The sequence below is a fragment of the Acomys minous genome, assembly GCF_964271855.1.
Source record: "Acomys minous genome assembly, chromosome: 18".
Lineage (NCBI taxonomy): Eukaryota > Metazoa > Chordata > Mammalia > Rodentia > Muridae > Acomys > Acomys minous.
Window position 1 is genome coordinate 50,035,176 of NC_140501.1, and position 16,666 is coordinate 50,051,841.

The 16,666-nt window shown below is 47.1% G+C and overlaps 1 protein-coding gene and 1 long non-coding RNA gene across 3 annotated transcripts in view; one reads left to right on the plus strand and one right to left on the minus strand.

Annotated features, from left to right (window-relative positions):
* ENTPD4 (ectonucleoside triphosphate diphosphohydrolase 4) overlaps positions 1-15,461 on the minus strand; it is a 28,196-nt gene extending 12,735 nt beyond the window's left edge. For both annotated transcript variants that reach the window (XM_084768245.1, XM_084768244.1), the window contains exons 1-4: positions 15,314-15,461; positions 5,509-5,613; positions 4,250-4,447; positions 3,086-3,291 (exon numbers count right to left, since the gene is read on the minus strand). In XM_084768245.1, coding sequence (XP_084624371.1) covers positions 3,086-3,291; positions 4,250-4,447; positions 5,509-5,516 — 412 coding nt within the window. In that variant the 5' untranslated portion in view covers positions 5,517-5,613; positions 15,314-15,461. The remainder of the gene's footprint in view (positions 1-3,085; positions 3,292-4,249; positions 4,448-5,508; positions 5,614-15,313) is intronic.
* LOC311589692 lies at positions 12,089-15,307 on the plus strand. The gene is made up of 3 exons (XR_014776622.1): positions 12,089-13,292; positions 13,750-13,836; positions 14,850-15,307. It is a non-coding gene; the product is annotated as an uncharacterized lncRNA (long non-coding RNA).
* Positions 15,462-16,666: the final 1,205 nt, after the last annotated feature.

A 16,666-nucleotide genomic window follows, 5' to 3' on the forward strand; every position in this document is an offset into this window, starting at 1 on the left:
ATGCACACAGTCACCGCCTGTCCTCAAGGACACTCCAAACAAGACATGCGCTCTGCAACTGCTGCCACAGATCCGTTTCTGCTGCTTGCTCCCTGCCCCAGTGCCAGGCTGGCACCCTGCGCAAAGTCCCTCCCACGCCCCCATGCAGAGTGCCTTCGGCTTTCACTGAGCACCTCCTTGTTCCTTCTACTTCTTTCTATTCTCCGTGTTTCCTCCGACAGCACCATCTGCTGCTGGCCTGGTGTAGCTCACGGCCTTCCTGTCTACAGCAATCCCTGCATCCTTTCCCCAGGGATGCTGTTTTTTGTTGTTGTTGTTGTTGTTGTTGTTTTTTCTTTTTTGGTTTTTCGAGACAAGGTTTTTCTGTGTAGTGTTGGCTGTCTGGACTCACTTTGTAGACCAGGCTGGCCTCAAACTCACCTCGATCCACCTGTCCCTGCCTCCCGACTGCTGGGATTAAAGGTGTGCACCACCATGCCTGGTGTATTTTCTTAGTTTTAAACCTTCTATGGCTCTTCCGACCAACCCAGACAATCTCAGCTCAGAATGGCCCACGCTTGCCTCCTCTCACTTCAAGCATTGAGCTAACACCTCCTCAGCCTCTGAGTCCCCTGCAGAAGAGCCTTCTCTTCCCTACCTCCTCTACCCCGTCAACTCTGCATGCCCACTCAGCTCCCTCTTCCACAGAAGCCTTCCCTAGCAGATAGATCCCTAACGGAACCTGGCTCTCTTCACAGCCTGCGTCCACCCTGCTGCCAGCTTTCTGTCTATTCATTACATAGCTTTACTTACTTGTCTCATTACGTCCATATCCCAGAATTTAATAGTGGTTGGCAAGTGGGGGTGCTCAAGGACAGCTGTTCAGTGTTTACTGTTAACAGGGAATGGGAGCTGGAGAGACATCTTAGCAGGTAAAGCACTGGCTGCAGAGGGCCTGGGTTTGGCTCCCAGCACCTACACGGTGGCTCACAACCACTCAGTTCCAGGGGCTCCAGTGCCCTCTTCCGGCCTCCCTAAGCACCACATTACATACATACACTCAGGCACACCGGTGCATGTGCGTGCACGCACACGCACACATACAATAAATAAATACAACTTTTAAAAAAGTAAATGAGTATTTACAGACTGTCTACAATACTGTGGAACCTGAAAAGTTCCACCATTTCTTACTTCACACATTAGGGAACTGTAGACCCAGAATGATGACATGTGAAAGGAAACAGTAGAAAATGGAGTTAAAGGCAAAACGTTTGACTCTGCAAACAGCTACTTCAGGAAAACCAAATCCCAAGCCAACCAGAATCTATTTTTAATTTGCTTAGAGCCTTGCTTATAGTAGTACTGGGAGACTAGGAGTCAAGACAGAGAATCCTATAAAAAGGCATACTGATTTCCACCTGGATCAGAAGCACATGAAGCCAGATTCTAGTGTACACTTCAGTGAGGCAGGTTGATCCTCTGTGTGCAGAACACGCTAAGCTGGCTGTGGCTGAGATGCTGGCACACACCTCCACACGATTCATCCTACTCTATGGAGGTATTCAGCTAGTGCTGGAAGCTGTCACGTGAGGCTCAGTGAACAGCAAGTCCTTTAATGAGATTCCTGGGTACATTTTTATGAGCAGTATTATGTTAATCTTGCAGATACTTCTAGATTTAGTATATATACAATTTTAAGGGACAGAACAATGGAAAATTAAATGTTACCACTAAATATTAAAATACTTGTTTATGGAAATCTACTGATGTTTTTATACTCAGATGGAGGGCAGGAAACTATACTGGTTATTCCTTATCAATATTCTATTTTAAACTTTTATGTCACAATATAATTATCTGTATTTATGGGGTATCTGTATATCTGTATATATGGGGGGTGATGACCAGACACATGAGCACAATGTAAAACAGTCAAAGGGAGCAACTAGCATGCCCATCTCTTTGAACACTTGCCATTTCTTTGTGTCTAACATTTAAAAAGATAGCACCCAAGTACTAGTGAGAGAGAAGATAAAAGTTTAGCATTTCTGTTATGCTCTGTAGCCTACTGTTTTAAATCAGAGCTTACTGAGTATTAGGCATGGCAAGCTCATTTTAAAATGCCCTACTCCCAGTGCTTCTGGGAGAGTACCCACCTTGGACAAGGCCAAGGTCCTGAGAAGGCTGGACTGCTGCTTAAGTTACTTAATGAGGAAGCTGAGACTTGATTTCACCCCTCACACTGGCTCAGAAATGAGATGATCTCTTCTTTAAAACTCAGTGTATTTATAGTTGCACTTTTTTGCCCCTAAGACAGGGCTTCTCTGTGTAGCCCTGGCTGTCATGGAACTTACTCTGTAGACCAGGCTGGCCTTGAATTCAGATTTGCCTGCCTCTGCCTCCCGAAGGCTAGGATTAAAGGTGTGCACCACCACTGCCTCCTAGATTCACTCTTTTTAAGTACCAAGGCTGCCCTTAATCTAGAATATAAGAAATACATCTGGGCAAGTGGAGTCTAGTGACCTGAGGCAGAAGAATTGTAAACTGAAGATCAACCCCGGTATCTTGGTAAAATACTGTCTCAGAATCAAAGAGCTGGGGATATAGCATGGTGGTCGGGCCCCTCTAACATCCGTGAGGCCTGTGGCCAGTACTAGCCCCACAAAAGAAAGAAAAGGGGGCAAGAGAGGGAAGGACAGAGAGAGCAAAGACAAGAGAAAGAGGGTGGGGAAGAAAGGAAGAGAGATGTCTGGGCAGTAATTTAAAAACCCTATCAATACATACCACTATTTAAACAAGTGATATGCTAAAGCAATAATGTTCAACAGCATGTGAGCAAACATGACAGGGCCACCATGACGATGGCCACAGATGACAACAAAGACACAGGCTGTGGGTGTTTGGTCAAGATGTTGGTCACAGATACAAAACAGAGAGAAAAAGAAATGGAAAGTGAAACCAAGCCAGCCGTTAGGCCCTGTCTTGAACTCGGAAGCAGGGTTAGGCAGTGAGGAGCGCGAGAGAGGAAATGGGTGGTACCACAGGACACTGCAGCCCAGAACCTGGAACCTGGCTCCAGCCCTCAGCCGTTCTCATCTCATACCGGGTTTAATTTTCATCACCACTGGCTTCCGGTTTTTGTCCCTCATCTGTCTGATGTCCAGCAGATCATGAGGATTGCCGTTGTGCCGAGGCCAGCAATAGACAAAGATCCGAGACCCACTACTGCCGCAGTCCACCACGATGCCGTAGTTCACGTTGGGGTTGTTGGTGTCTGTAGCCTCAACATCTGTGACTCGGGCCAAGTACCTTGTTTAGAAACACATGGGTGGTGTTACGCAGAGCACCGGGGCTGCTCTAACAGGGGAAGCTCACCACAGGCGTGCTGCATCGGTGAGCTCCATGTTGTGCGATGATCTCTCTCTGGCACTCTCTTTGTGGCCAGACGAGGAGCCAAAAGGAGGCCAAATGAACGCGGCCTGCAGGGGACCTCTAACTCAGGCAGCTGCTCATCTCTCCTGAGCATACCCCTCAGGTGCCAAAGAGAGAACAGCCTCCAGGTATAAACGTTACCTCAGAACCCAGCTTAAAACAAACAGAGCCCAGGGCCTCTTAACATGGACCCTGCAGCCAGCTGTCAGACACCTCCATGCTGTCTGGTTTATTGACGGGTGGTCAGCACAAGGTCTGGTTCCTACAGCCACACACTCCTTATTGCCAGTTCAGCCACGACATGATGGCCCAGAGCTGACTGCTCCTCCCCTCAGAGGAGTCTAACCACTGGGCAGCACCCCCTGCTGGGGGTGATCAGGTCGGGAGGAAAGAGAGGTCAGAGCTGCCTTACTCTTCCCGTATGAGAATGGGACACAGCCCTCGCCAGATACAAACTCTGCTGCACTTGACCCTGGACTTTCCAGCCTCTAGGGCAGTGGTTCCCAACCTTCCTGATGCTACGACTGTTTCATGCAGTTCCTCATGTTGTGGTGACCCCCGACCATAAAGTTATTTCCTTCCTACTTCATAACTATAATTTTCCTACACCTATGAGTCATAATGTAAATATCTGTGTTTTCTGATGGTCCTAGGTGATCCCTGTGAAAGGGTCACAAAGGGGTCACGACCCACAGGTTGAGAACTGCTGCTCTAGAGCTATGCAAAATACAGCTCTGCAGCCTCTACGCCCCCCAGTGTTCTGTTACAACAGCTGGAACAAAGTCAGCCACAGGGTGTGTCAGCCCTTCTAGGACACAAGGTCTTTATCTCTTACCTTTGGAATTTCTTGTCCCTCGACAGCCACCCATACTTGCTCCGGATTATGACAACAGAAAAGTATAAAAGGGAGACAGCTGCAGCCAGGATGCTAATGACAATGATTTGTCGTAAATTGGTGTTCAGAATTCGAGGACAGCCCACTGGAGAGATGCTAAAATGCCAAGAAGCAGGAAAGAGACAGGAGATGCCAATCCTGAAATTCCAAGGAAACAGATTTTCAGGGCTCATCTGGACAGACGTTCGGCACGGGCTCCCTGCCTCCTGTCTGCTGGTGCCTGCATTTAATAGGCTCCAGGTGCTGTTTGGTTATGGAGCACACAATTATAAAATGACATAATGAGAGTGACACCCTGCTGGCTGTAATATTCCTGCACTTCCCACCTTTCTTGTGAGTGTTACAAAAATATCTTGCCTTTTCCCAAATCCCAGTTCATAAGTCTATAATCTATAATGAAATCTATAATGAAACCCAGTTTAAGGACGATGGCACCAAAGGGAGATTGAGGATACAGAAACAGCATGCTGTGAGCTACCCCATAAACGCCAGCAGCCTAATGGGCCAAAAACTGTGCATTAATGAGTCAATGGCTTAGGAGAGGTGAGCTTTTTCTGAACATGCAATTCTAGAGTAAATTTCTCCCAGATGACCTAGTGATAGGAAAAAAAGTATCTTATAACAGTATCTCCATAATGAAGTTAGTAAGGGAACTCTGAGAAGTCCCATGCTTTGAGAAAGATTCCTTCGACACGCGTTTTACAAATAGAAAGTACTTCAATTTATGCGATGGAAAAGCAGCAAGCTGTAGAGCCAACAGCAGGTACTGTCTTTTGGGTAAATTTTCCCTTATTTCATAGTTTCTGCCTTCCTTCTTTTGAAGAGTACTTCATGGACTAAAACCCATCACTGAAGGAGATACACTGCCAACCCACTGGAAACTTCCACTCAGTTTCCTTCACAGGAGCTCTGAGGACACTCCACGCATGTGTCTTCCTCTTCTGCACCCCAGAGGCCCTGGACAGCTGTCCTGCGCTAATAAGATACTGACCCGCAGAGCTAAGCTGCAATCCACACAGCTCTGCAGAGCTCCCTGGCTGCTTTCTTTCTGTGACTAGTATGCTTGTCTGTGCTAGACCAGCATAACACAACTTCACATACTTCTCTCTTGGGATTTAGATTTTCTACTCTCTTAAGACCCATTTCTTCAGCATCAAAGTCTCAGGGTTTACAGGCTGGTGATGAGGCGTACCACTCACCTCCCCATACTGCAAGGCCAAGCTCCAGGCAATGTTGTGGGAGTCAGTTCCTGTCATCCACAATGACAGAATCAGAGCCGGGGTCTTCATGGAGCCAGAGCCCCCCTGGTTCAGGGTGAGAAAAATCAACAACAGTGCAATCAAATATAATGTCTAACATTCTACCAAGGACATGCTTAAACCCAGCCATCCATGTGGTGTGGAGACTACTAGGTTAGAGCAGCAAGCTCGTACATCAATTTCATGCTGCTAGAGATTCAGGCCTCAGTCAAGAGATGCTAAGAGCCTGGCACAAGTTATTGCTACAAGCATTCCTGTAACATTAAAATTTCAGGGCATGGAATTATGATAGCACTGACCTTGACAAAATTAGGTGGGGAGTGAAAGGGGTGGAGCTGGAACGAGTTGAGTGATGGACGGTAAATATAATCAAAATACATTGTATGATATATCAAATCATATATACATATATGTTATATACATAAATATCAAACAAAAGGTAGAAGGTACGACACTAAAGACTATTCTCTGACTCCCATAAGCACACACTCAAACCGGTGTATGCACTTGGTCTCATACCTACAAACATGTACATGAGCATACGTGTACACACACATATACACTCCTGTCACCACTCTCACTTTTCCTGCAGGGCCCAGCCGTCACATCACAAAGCCGAGGACTCCTTCCAAGCTGCTGGAGCCTGACCTCCCGGGGCCTCTCAACAATCTCACAGCCTAGTCAGCTTCACGGCTCTGCAATCCTGTGGGGATTCTTGGCTCTGTGCCAATGCTATCTATTCTCGAGTCCCCCAAAGTTCTGCCTAGACTCCATTCTCCCCTAACTTAATCCCTCCTGCTGACCTCACTCCCTCTCAACGCCTCGGGCTCAGCCTCACATCAGCACTTATCAGATAACTCCTTCTGAGTCACATACGGTCCACCTTCACTCCCCATGTCTCCATCTGGATGCTGCAGGATTCGTGAACCAGCACCATCTCTAAGGCCACACTCCCTTGCTGTTTACTCCCAACCACTCCTTTGTCCAGATTCGCATTCCAAGCTTCTCCAATCCCCAGGTCTCCTCGCCTTCCCTATGGAACTTCTCAGAACCCTTCCCGGAACTGCCTCCCTAAAATCCATCCCTTCCACTTATCACTGTTCCAGGTTAGGCTCTTACCGCTTATCTGCACTGCCCGGCTCCCTGAAGCTCCACCCAGGGGCTCTCCCGTGCTTTCCCAACACCACAGCACAGATTCTCTCCCTGAGGCGGGCACACCCAGAATTCAGATCTCATTAAATCAGGACTCAAAATCTCCCAGAGGGCCCCAAGCTCTTTAAACAAATGCTGAAGTCTCCCTGTGACCTCAGGCCTTGTAGGCTCTGGCCAGCTGCTCTGCTTTGATCTCGAGCTTAACCCTCTTCCCAGCATCCCAGCTGCACCGGCAGCCCCCACCAGCCCCCACCAGCCCCTACAGTCACTCATTCTGGTCTGTGGCCTCCCTGCTCCCTCTGCTGTGGGACAATTCTTACAGCTTATCACTTGACCTCTCTTGGGTTTCAGGGATCAGTAAGTACACACATTACTTTCCATCCAGCTCTCAACCTTGATTTATTATTTTTTTCCTTTTACATTTACTTCCTGTTTTGTTTGTTTGTTTGTTTGTTTGTTTGAGATAGGGTCTCTAATTAGCCCTGGTCATCCTGGAACTCACTATGTAGACCAGACAGGCCTCGAACTCACAGAAATCTGCCTGCCTCTGGGATTAAAGGTTCATACCACCACACCTGGCTTAGCATTTCCTTCTTTACTGAATACCCAACAGGAGTGCCTACTGCGCTACACGCTCTTGACTCTTCAGTCTCCCAACACGCCTGTGTGCTGGGAACACCACTGTGATGTTTTACAGGACGCGGAGAGGTGGGGCTGGGATTCAAGTGTGTGACTCACACTGTAACCACGTCCTCTAACACACTGCATGTGGGGTCTTCATTTCTCTTGCTTCGTAGGACCCTTAGCTGACTGCTCTATTCAAACCACTGGACTGGGGGAAAGTCCCGACAAGGTGGCAAGGGTGAGAGCTCCAGGAAGAAAAAAACTAAGAACCTCTACATTAGATTTATCTTTTCAAATCAAAGAGAAAACTTTGTCCCTTACCTTTCCCTCTTCCTGAGGGGAAAAGCCCTAACTCCTCAGACAAGAAGCCCTCCCCGACCTGTGTGGCAAATAAAGGAGCTGCCTGCCACGTACAGCTACTTAAAAGACCTGAAATGAAACCTTTCATCTAGACCTGGTGGCAGAGGCTTGTAATTCCAGCCACACTGCTGAGACAGGGGGACTGCAAGTGCAGCGCCCTCCTGGGCAACAGAGTGGACTGAGGAGTAGCCGGGGGAAGTTACAGAGACTGGTTTCTTATAAAAAGTCAAAAGTGCGCTGAGGACATAGCACAGTTGTAGTGTTTGACTAGCATGAGTGAGGCCCTGGGCTTATGCTTATTAGAATGATAATGTCATTAAATATAAAAAATATTAAATGTTGGAGATTGTCATTGCACTAGCCTCATTTCAAGAGCTCAACAGACCTACATGGCCTCTGCATGGTCTGTCAGGCGTTGGACATGGACATCACAGACAAAAGCTCTTCAGACAGCAAGCATTATGGATCCTAATAGATCTCTACACTAAGTATAAGCTGTGGATCCCTCGGCTTCTATCAAATGCCCCTCTTGGGGTCTATTGGCTGGAATTCCTGTATCCCTCAGGACATAAAGGAAGCAAGAGCCTCTCTAACATAGCAGTTATTTGTATTGGTATTGCACTTGTGTTGACTTGTCCTTACATCCATCCCAGGCAGGGACCAGTGCCTACTACACTAGGAGTGAGAGCTGTAAACATAATCTGACTTAAAAACCCAGTACAAAGGAACACACACACACACACACACACACACACACACACACACACACACCACCAAATAAGAATGTTTTTGTGGTGGCCAGGCAGAGGCAAGGGGATCTCAGTAAAGTCAAAGACAGCCTGATCTACCGAGCAAGTTGCAAGACAGCTAGGGCTACATAGAGGAACCTTGTCTCCACCTCAAAAAAAAAAAAAAAAAAAGTGATATAAAATTTCAAATTATTTCAATTAAAGATGTTTCAAATTGGTTTTAACTTAATACATTTTTTGTAAAATAACTCTTTTAGAGTATTTTAATATAGTGAGAAATTCAATGCCCTAAGGATTTAAATATTTAAAATATCCACTAAAAGAAAGGTAATAATATAAGCAAATATTGACATAATCTTAGATTAAGGTCTTTCTTTAAATGATATTAATGTCTCAAACTGCAAAAGAAAGAAAATATATGTATAATTTTAAATCTTCCATATGTTAAACAACAACAAGAACAACAACAACAACAAACCATTCTCAAATACAATAGCTTGGGAAAAGAACTTTTTAAAAGGTAACCATTCCTGAGATTGGAGAGGTGGCTCTGTGGTTAAGATTACTAGTTGCTCTTCCAGAATACCCAGATTCAATCCCGAGCACCCATGTGACTTTAATTCCAGCTCCAGGGGTCTGTTGGCAGAGCCTCCAACGGCACCCACGTTCATGCACACATACCCACACGCAGACATATACACCTACGCATAATTAAAAGCAACTAAAAAATTCTTAAAAGTAAAAGGTAACCATTCTTTACATATAAGATCTTCACAGCTGGGCCTAGTAGCATAGCATAGTGGCGCACACCTTTAATCCCAGCACTCGGGAGGCAGAGGCAGGTGGATTGCTGTGAGTTCAAGGCCAGCCTGGTCTACAGAGTGAGTCCAGGATGGCCAAGGCTACACAGAGAAACCCTGTCTGGGGTGTGGGGAGACACTCACATGCAGTAATAATAGAGATGCAATAACACACAGACAGGCAAGGGTAATAGAAGCTAATATGGGAGATGACGCAACTTCAAGGTGTTGAGACAGACAGAAAGAAAACAGGACCTGAAAACTATCAGAGCGGCAGAGGGCTGAGGGTAAGGAGTATTAGTCTAGGGGTATGCGAGGGGTATGCGAGGGGCATGCATAGACAGGTGCAATGTGCCTGCCCTCCTCTCTGCGTGTCTAGAAACTTACAGTGGTTTCAGTAGGAATGGCCCTTGTAGGCTCATATAACGCTTGGTCACTAGGGAGTGGTGCTACTTGAGAGGGATTAGGAGGTATGGCCTTGTTGAAGTGGGTGGCCTTGCTTGAGGAAACTTGTCACTGGGGGTTAGGCTTTGAGGTTTCAGAATCCCAAGCCAGGTCCAGCGGCTCTCACTTCTTCCTGCCCTCTGAGCATCCCGATGTAGAACTCTCAGCTCCTTCTCCAGCCCCACATCTGCCTCCTTGTCTCTGAAACCGTAAGCCAGCCCCAATTAACTGCTTCCCTTTATAAGAGTTGCTATGGCCATGGTGTCTCTTCACAGCAATAGATCACCGAATAAGGCACGTACTCTTGAGAACTAATAGGGTAGATTTAGACTGAAACATGCACAGGATGGTCACCACAGAACAAAACATTGTCCTGAATGTCCACTGTAAGGGTGGAGCTGTCACTCAGTGGATGAGGACATGCCCTGCATGTGTAAGACCCTGGGTTCCTTCTTAGCACTATAAAACAAGTGGAAAGCTACACAATAGAACACAGTATGGCTAGTAAAGGTGATGGTGTCACTCTATACTTGACATGGCAAGAGCACCGCCATGTATAAATGAGAGCATTTCATCACCCAAAGAAGAAAAATGAGGAGCAAATGCTAACAGCGTTGCTTATTTCTGAGTGGCAATGAGATACACGATCATCTTTACTTTCTTTCAAAGCTTGCCTATGTGTGCAAAGAACATAATTTCTTTCTTTTATTAAAAGATGTATTTATTTATTTATTGTATGACTGCCCTATCTGCATGTACAACTTGCATGTACACCTCCAGGCCAGAAGAGGGTATCACATCTCATTATAGATGGTTGTAAGCCACCATGTGGTTGCTGGGAATGGAACTCAGGACCTCAGGAGGAGCAGACAGTGCTTTTAACCACTGGGCCAATTCTCTAGCACCAACATATATTAATTTCATTATCAGAATAAACCGCAGGATTACTTTTGACAAGCTCCCCGTGTCTGATGTTCTCCCTATTCTGGAAATATAAAGAAAGATTACTTTAACAACTTAAGACAAGGGCTGAAAAGGTGTTTTGGCAGCTAAGAGCACTTACTGCCCTTGCAGAGGACCTGCGTTGCACTCTCAACACCCACAAGATGGCTCACAACCAACTGTAACTCCAGTTCCAGAGGATCCACTGCTTTTGACTTCTTATCTCTGTGGGCACCAGACATGCATGCAGTACAGATATATATTCAGGGAAAACATTCATAGACATAAAGGAAAACAATCTAAATTAAGGAAAAACAAAAATACAAACCTCAAGACATAGGAACTGCAATTTGAGCACAAAATAATCAATGATAGTTGTGAAATAGTTGAGCTAAGAATCAAAGAAAAGAAAAGTATTAAAGCTACTATTAGACACAAACTGATTGTGGGAGAAGAAAAGCCATTAATGGCTCAGTACTATGAGTGGGGCAGGATAAGGACTAACAAATGAAACTCAAAACAACAGAAATATCCAGGAAAAAAATGAAGAAAGCAACCAACAGCAATGTTAAATTCTATGGACTCTTGACTGGGAGAGCTCAGAGCCCCGAAGGCTGGTGCCAACAGGAGGTGGAGGCAGGGAAGAACCTGGGCAAGGCCAAGAAAGGAGAATGCATGTCTAGGATGCACGGTAGCAAGGGTCACAACATACTTAGCAAACTTTACGCCATCTGGTATGTCTTAGGAATTTCTTTTTATTTTTAAAAACATTTCTTTTATTTCTCTCTCTCTCTCTTTCTCTCTCTCTCTCTCTCTCTCTCTCTGTGTGTGTGTGTGTGTGTGTGTGTGTGTGAGAGAGAGAGAGAGAGAGAGAGAGAGAGAGAGAGAGAGAGAGAGAGAGAGAGTGTATACATGTGCACACGCACATGTGCATGTGTGTTTGCCTATGGCAGTCAGGAGAGGGAATCAGATCCTTGGAGCTGGAGCGGTTATGAGGCATCTGATGTGGGTGCTGGGAACTGACTGAATTCTCTGGAAGAGCAGCGAGTACTCTTACTCACTGTTTAAATCCCTTCATCCCCAGGACTTTCCTTTTAAGGAGTGTGAGAACTCTGACAAAAGGTACAGTCCATAAGTTAAACTGTCATTGAGAACTGATGTACGGCTGACTGTTGACAAGAAGTCACAACACTGTAACTTGATCTTAAATGTAAACTCCAACTACTGGATTTTTTGTTTGCTTTATTTTTTTGTTTTTTGTTTTTTGAAGACAGGGTTTCTCTGTGTAGCCCTGGCTTCCTGGACTCACTTTGTAGACCACGTTGACCTTGAACTCACAGCGATTCACCTGCCTCTGCCTCTGCTAGGATTAAAGGCATGAACCACCACACCTGGCTTTGTTTTTTTTTTTTTTTTGTTTTGTTTTTTGTTTTTTTTTTAATTCAACTGCTGTTTTGGGGCTTAGGAATCTTGGCACCAGAGCTCAGGCAACCAAATTCCTAATACTGCTGCCATGTTTTAAATAAGTTCTAAATTGTATCAGGCCTATTACCTGAGAGAGCAAGAACCGTTTTTAGGTGCATGGTCCCTTTAGCAGAACATCGTGTAAGGGAATAAAGCCTGTGCTGGCTTGAATAAGAATGGCCCCCACAGGCTCATATATTTGAACGCTTGGTCCTTAGGGAGCGGCACTGTTTGAGAAGGATTAGGAGGCGTGGTCTTGCTGGAGAAGGGCTCTGCTGGGCATAGGCTTTGAGGTTTCAAAAGCCCATACCAGGCTCAGTCTCTCTCTCTGTGCTTATGGCTCAGCCATGAAGCTTTTCTGGTGAAGAACACAGACACAGGAAACAAGCATTTTGGGACTTGTGTTAATCACACTTTTTATCCCAGTGGTAAGCACCTGAGAGGAAACTTTTTACAGTGGAAGGACTTGTTTTAGCTCACAGTTTCAGAGGGCATGGCACAGCAGCACACATCACGACAGCCAAGAAGCAGACAGAAAGAAGGGACAGAAAGAGGGTGCTAAGCTAGGCCTAGCTGTCTTTCTCCTTTTCCTCTGTTTACTCCATTTATGTACCTCGCCTAGGGGAAAGTACCCCAGAGTAGGAGTGGGCTAACCTGCTCTTCCTATCCTCGGTAGAAATACCCTCCCAGACATGGCTGAAAGTGGCATTTCCCAAGCAATCAAGGTAACAACCAAACCGTAACCAATCAATCAAATACCAGTTAGACTCCAGGAGACCCTAACCTCTTAGCTAGAAAACAGGAGACGACACGAAGAGTGTTTCAGAACAGAATCATTTAAATGTTGAAGAATTAAAGGAGAACTTTGAGGAACTGCCAACACTGGGAGAGCTTGTAAGAAAATGACCGTCTGCCGTGAGCTCTGAGGTGAAGGCTGCTGAGCTGCAGTGACTCAGCTATTGGTGGAAGACACAGCAAAACAACTTGAAAAATGCCGGGAGCTGCGTGCATGCTCCACAGCTCTCCTATATTCATTAACAAATGGTAATTTTAAGCCGCAAGTCCTAGCCGGTCCTGTCCTACTCCTCAAGTGCTACGCTGGTCACCACTCTGGATGGCCTTCCTCAGCCCACACCGTCCCTGCACCAGCTCTGCAGTCTCCCCCAGAATGGCATTCCTCCAGGTCCAGGTCTGTATTTCTAGCTTATTAAAGCCCTGAAACTGTAAACTCAGTTAAGGCAAGTCTGGGTAGAATATATCAACCTCCGAATTCTCTAGGTCTAAGAGACATCGCCACCAGCGTGGCTACCAGGTCACCTCTGATTCTCACTTCTCCTGTACCAACATTCCATCACTCATTAAGTCCTGTCCACTCTTTTGTATCTTTCTGTATGTTCATTTGTGTTGCAGGCAGACATGTGCTTGTGTGTGTGTGTGTTCCATTTCTCAAACAAGGTCTCCCACTGAACTTGGAGCTCACCACCTGGCCACACTGGCTAGGATCCCCCCCCCTCCCCGCCCCTCCCCCCCCTGCCGCCACCCTATTCCCTCCCTTCAGCTTCCTATCCTCCCCCAGTGATGGAATCTGAACTTAGGTCCCTCCTACTTTTAAAGCAAGCACCTTACCAACTATGCCATCTCCCCAGGCCCAGGATCCTGTCAACTCTTCATCAAGCATGCCCCACATCTAGGATGACCGCAGCCGACAACGTTACTTCAAGGCAGATCTCATGGTGAGCCGCTTCTGCTTTCTCTAGAAACACTCTTTAGGAAACACCGCCTTCAGAGTATGGCCGAGGAGAAACCTGAAAGCCTGTAGCTCAGTACCAGCCTCTCCACGTAGCACATGAAAGCCTCAGTCCGTCACCTGTTCCCGGGCTGTATCAACAACCCGTTCCGGCCTCACTCTCCACAATACCTCTTTGCTCTGGCAAGGTGGGCCTGTCTCACACAAGCTCTTCTAATATTGGCCGCTGGCTTTTAAAAATGCGGCTCCCTCCTCACCATCCTGCTTACACAAGCACCCGTCTTTCAAGGCCACTGGGTGATTATATATACTTTCTAACGTCTTCCCGTACTCCTATTCTTATGATTCATGTGTAGCCTAGTTTAAGTAAACATGCTGAACAAAGACATAGAGAAGACAGATCCTTAGATCAAATCCCATGTTTGTCTCTTTTCAAAATCTCAGATCACGCATTTGCTGTCAGGGCTAAAAGGATGTAAGCCACGTATTCAGTGAAACACCAAAAACGAGTGGTAGGGGCTGGCAGGATAGCTCAGCAGGTAAAAGCACTTGTTGTGCAAGCCCAGCTACCTGAATTTATTTCCTGGAACCTCAAAAAGAGTTGTTTTATAAACCCAATACATGGGGGCAGGAGAGGCATGTGCATTACCCTCCCCCCACCAGACACACTCACACACTCACATATATACAGTTATAATAAATTAAATTTTAAAACAGGTAGTAAACCAACATTAAGATAAAAAAATATAAACTGCCCATATAAATAAGCATAGTTCTCCAACTATGTCAATTAACAAACCAGATACAAAGACACCTCAAACATAAGATCTTAGGCCCCTCTTAGAATGAAATGTAGGCAATTTCCTACCACAAAAGCCGAAGACATGAAAGATCGCAACCTAACATTAACTGGGTGCCTAATTTAGGACTGTTATTAACATCTAGTTTACTGTGTAACATGCAGGTCTTGAATTATAAAGCATCTCTTTTGTTTTCTAGCGACCTATGGTCTCTGCACCTGTGTTCACCTAGTTGGGGTCTGTGGTGGCCTGCAGGGTCTGGGGTGAGGACCGGAGACTTGTCCCTTTAAAAGGAGTCCACGCATGACTCAAGTTGAGAAACACGACCCTGCACCATCACTCTATCTCTCGACCAGCTCCATTTTTTCCACAGGGGAATCTAACAGGAAACTTCCCCAAAGCGCAGAGCAAAGCAAACACAAGATGTTACATGCGTCAGTGTCAGATTACAGGAGGGAGGCAGGGGCCATCGAGGCCCGGAAGCCCTCAGCCCACACTCGCCATAGGGGTCAGGGTGCACCGGGGACCCGGCACGGTGTCCGAGGACAAGCACCTGTCACCGGGGTCACTGGGCTGTGGCGGGGTGCCCGGATGTGGCAGCGGGGACGGTTGGATAGGGCCTTGGCCTCCCGCTGCCCTCGCCCCTCGGGACCCCGGCCTCACCTGCTGGGCGGGCCGCGGCTCCGGGGGGGCGGGCGGCCGCTAGCGCACCGCATCTCGGCCACCAGCTTGCCCGAGGTTCCGCTCCTTTCCGGGAGCCACGCTGCGCGTACCCGCCAACGTCACGTCACAGCTGGCGCCGGCGCGCGCACGTAGGAGGCGAGAGCGCGCACGCTGGGGAGGGTGGGAAACCGGCTTGCGTCGGGCGGGGCCTGCCGGATGATTGGCGTCGAGAGCTAGGCTAGCTTGCATGCTCCTGCTAGGCTCTCTCTGGAGGTCCACGTGGCTCTTGGCCACCTCTGGCTAGCCTGATTGTCCCCAAGCTGCAAGGTGATGATGGTAAGACCGCGCTTTATCTGTCCTTGGTGCTCCTCCTAGGCCTTGTGGCCCAACCCAGGACACTATCATTCATTCATCCACTCATTCATTATTCTGTGCATGATTGGGGGCCGGGGCACATGTGCCGCAGTTAGTGTGTGGACATAATTAGGCCGGAGGTTTTAGGACAAAGGCAACATGGCCTGGACCAAGAGGTCCCGCCCTTCTCTTCTGACCAGTAGTCCGTGCTTTCAAAAGCCTTCACAGAACACTGGACAACGCCAGATCCTAGTTCCGGATTCTAAAGTGACCGCTGGACCTAAGACCCACCTACAGGGCCCTAAACACACCAAGTAAGGCTATATTCCACTATCGTTTCATAATTCCCACCTTCCCCTTTAAGAAGCCCTTATCCCAACCCAGCCTTTGGACTTCATTGACCCCCTCCTTTGAGGTCGCTGAACCTGAGAGTTGCCCCCAATGAACCTGCCTTTTTACTATAAATTCGGCTCAATTATGTCAGCGAAGAAGCCATTCAGGCATGTCAAGGGTAACTTTCTGGAGAAAGTTCTCTCCTTCCACTCACAGTAACAGCAGCTGAACTCAGGCCCCCAGGCTTTCATGACAAGCCTTCACTGGGCCATTCTCACCTGCCCAGTTCTGTGCGCTTTCCCATTTTGCCAGTAACTGGTCTTGCTTCACAAATGGAAAGGTACTCTGCCAGTGAGCCTCTTGTCTTTTCCAAGCCAAAGACCCATCTCCTGCCCCGCACGGTCCTGCGTACTGACTCCATGAAGTGTTCCTAGCTCAAGCTCCACCCCCTCCCCCCTCTCTCCACCCCCCCCCCTCAGTTTATTGCTTTAAAGTTTCAGAGTTGTGTACCTGAGAGAGGAGACCCGGAAATAGGGCTTAGACCACAGATGGGACCGTCTTACTATACACCTGAAAATATTTTAATGTTTAGAGCTTTATAAAACATGCTGGCACATAGCCAGGAGTTCGCTTTAAAACAGAATCCCTTGGTTTAGCCCCAGCATG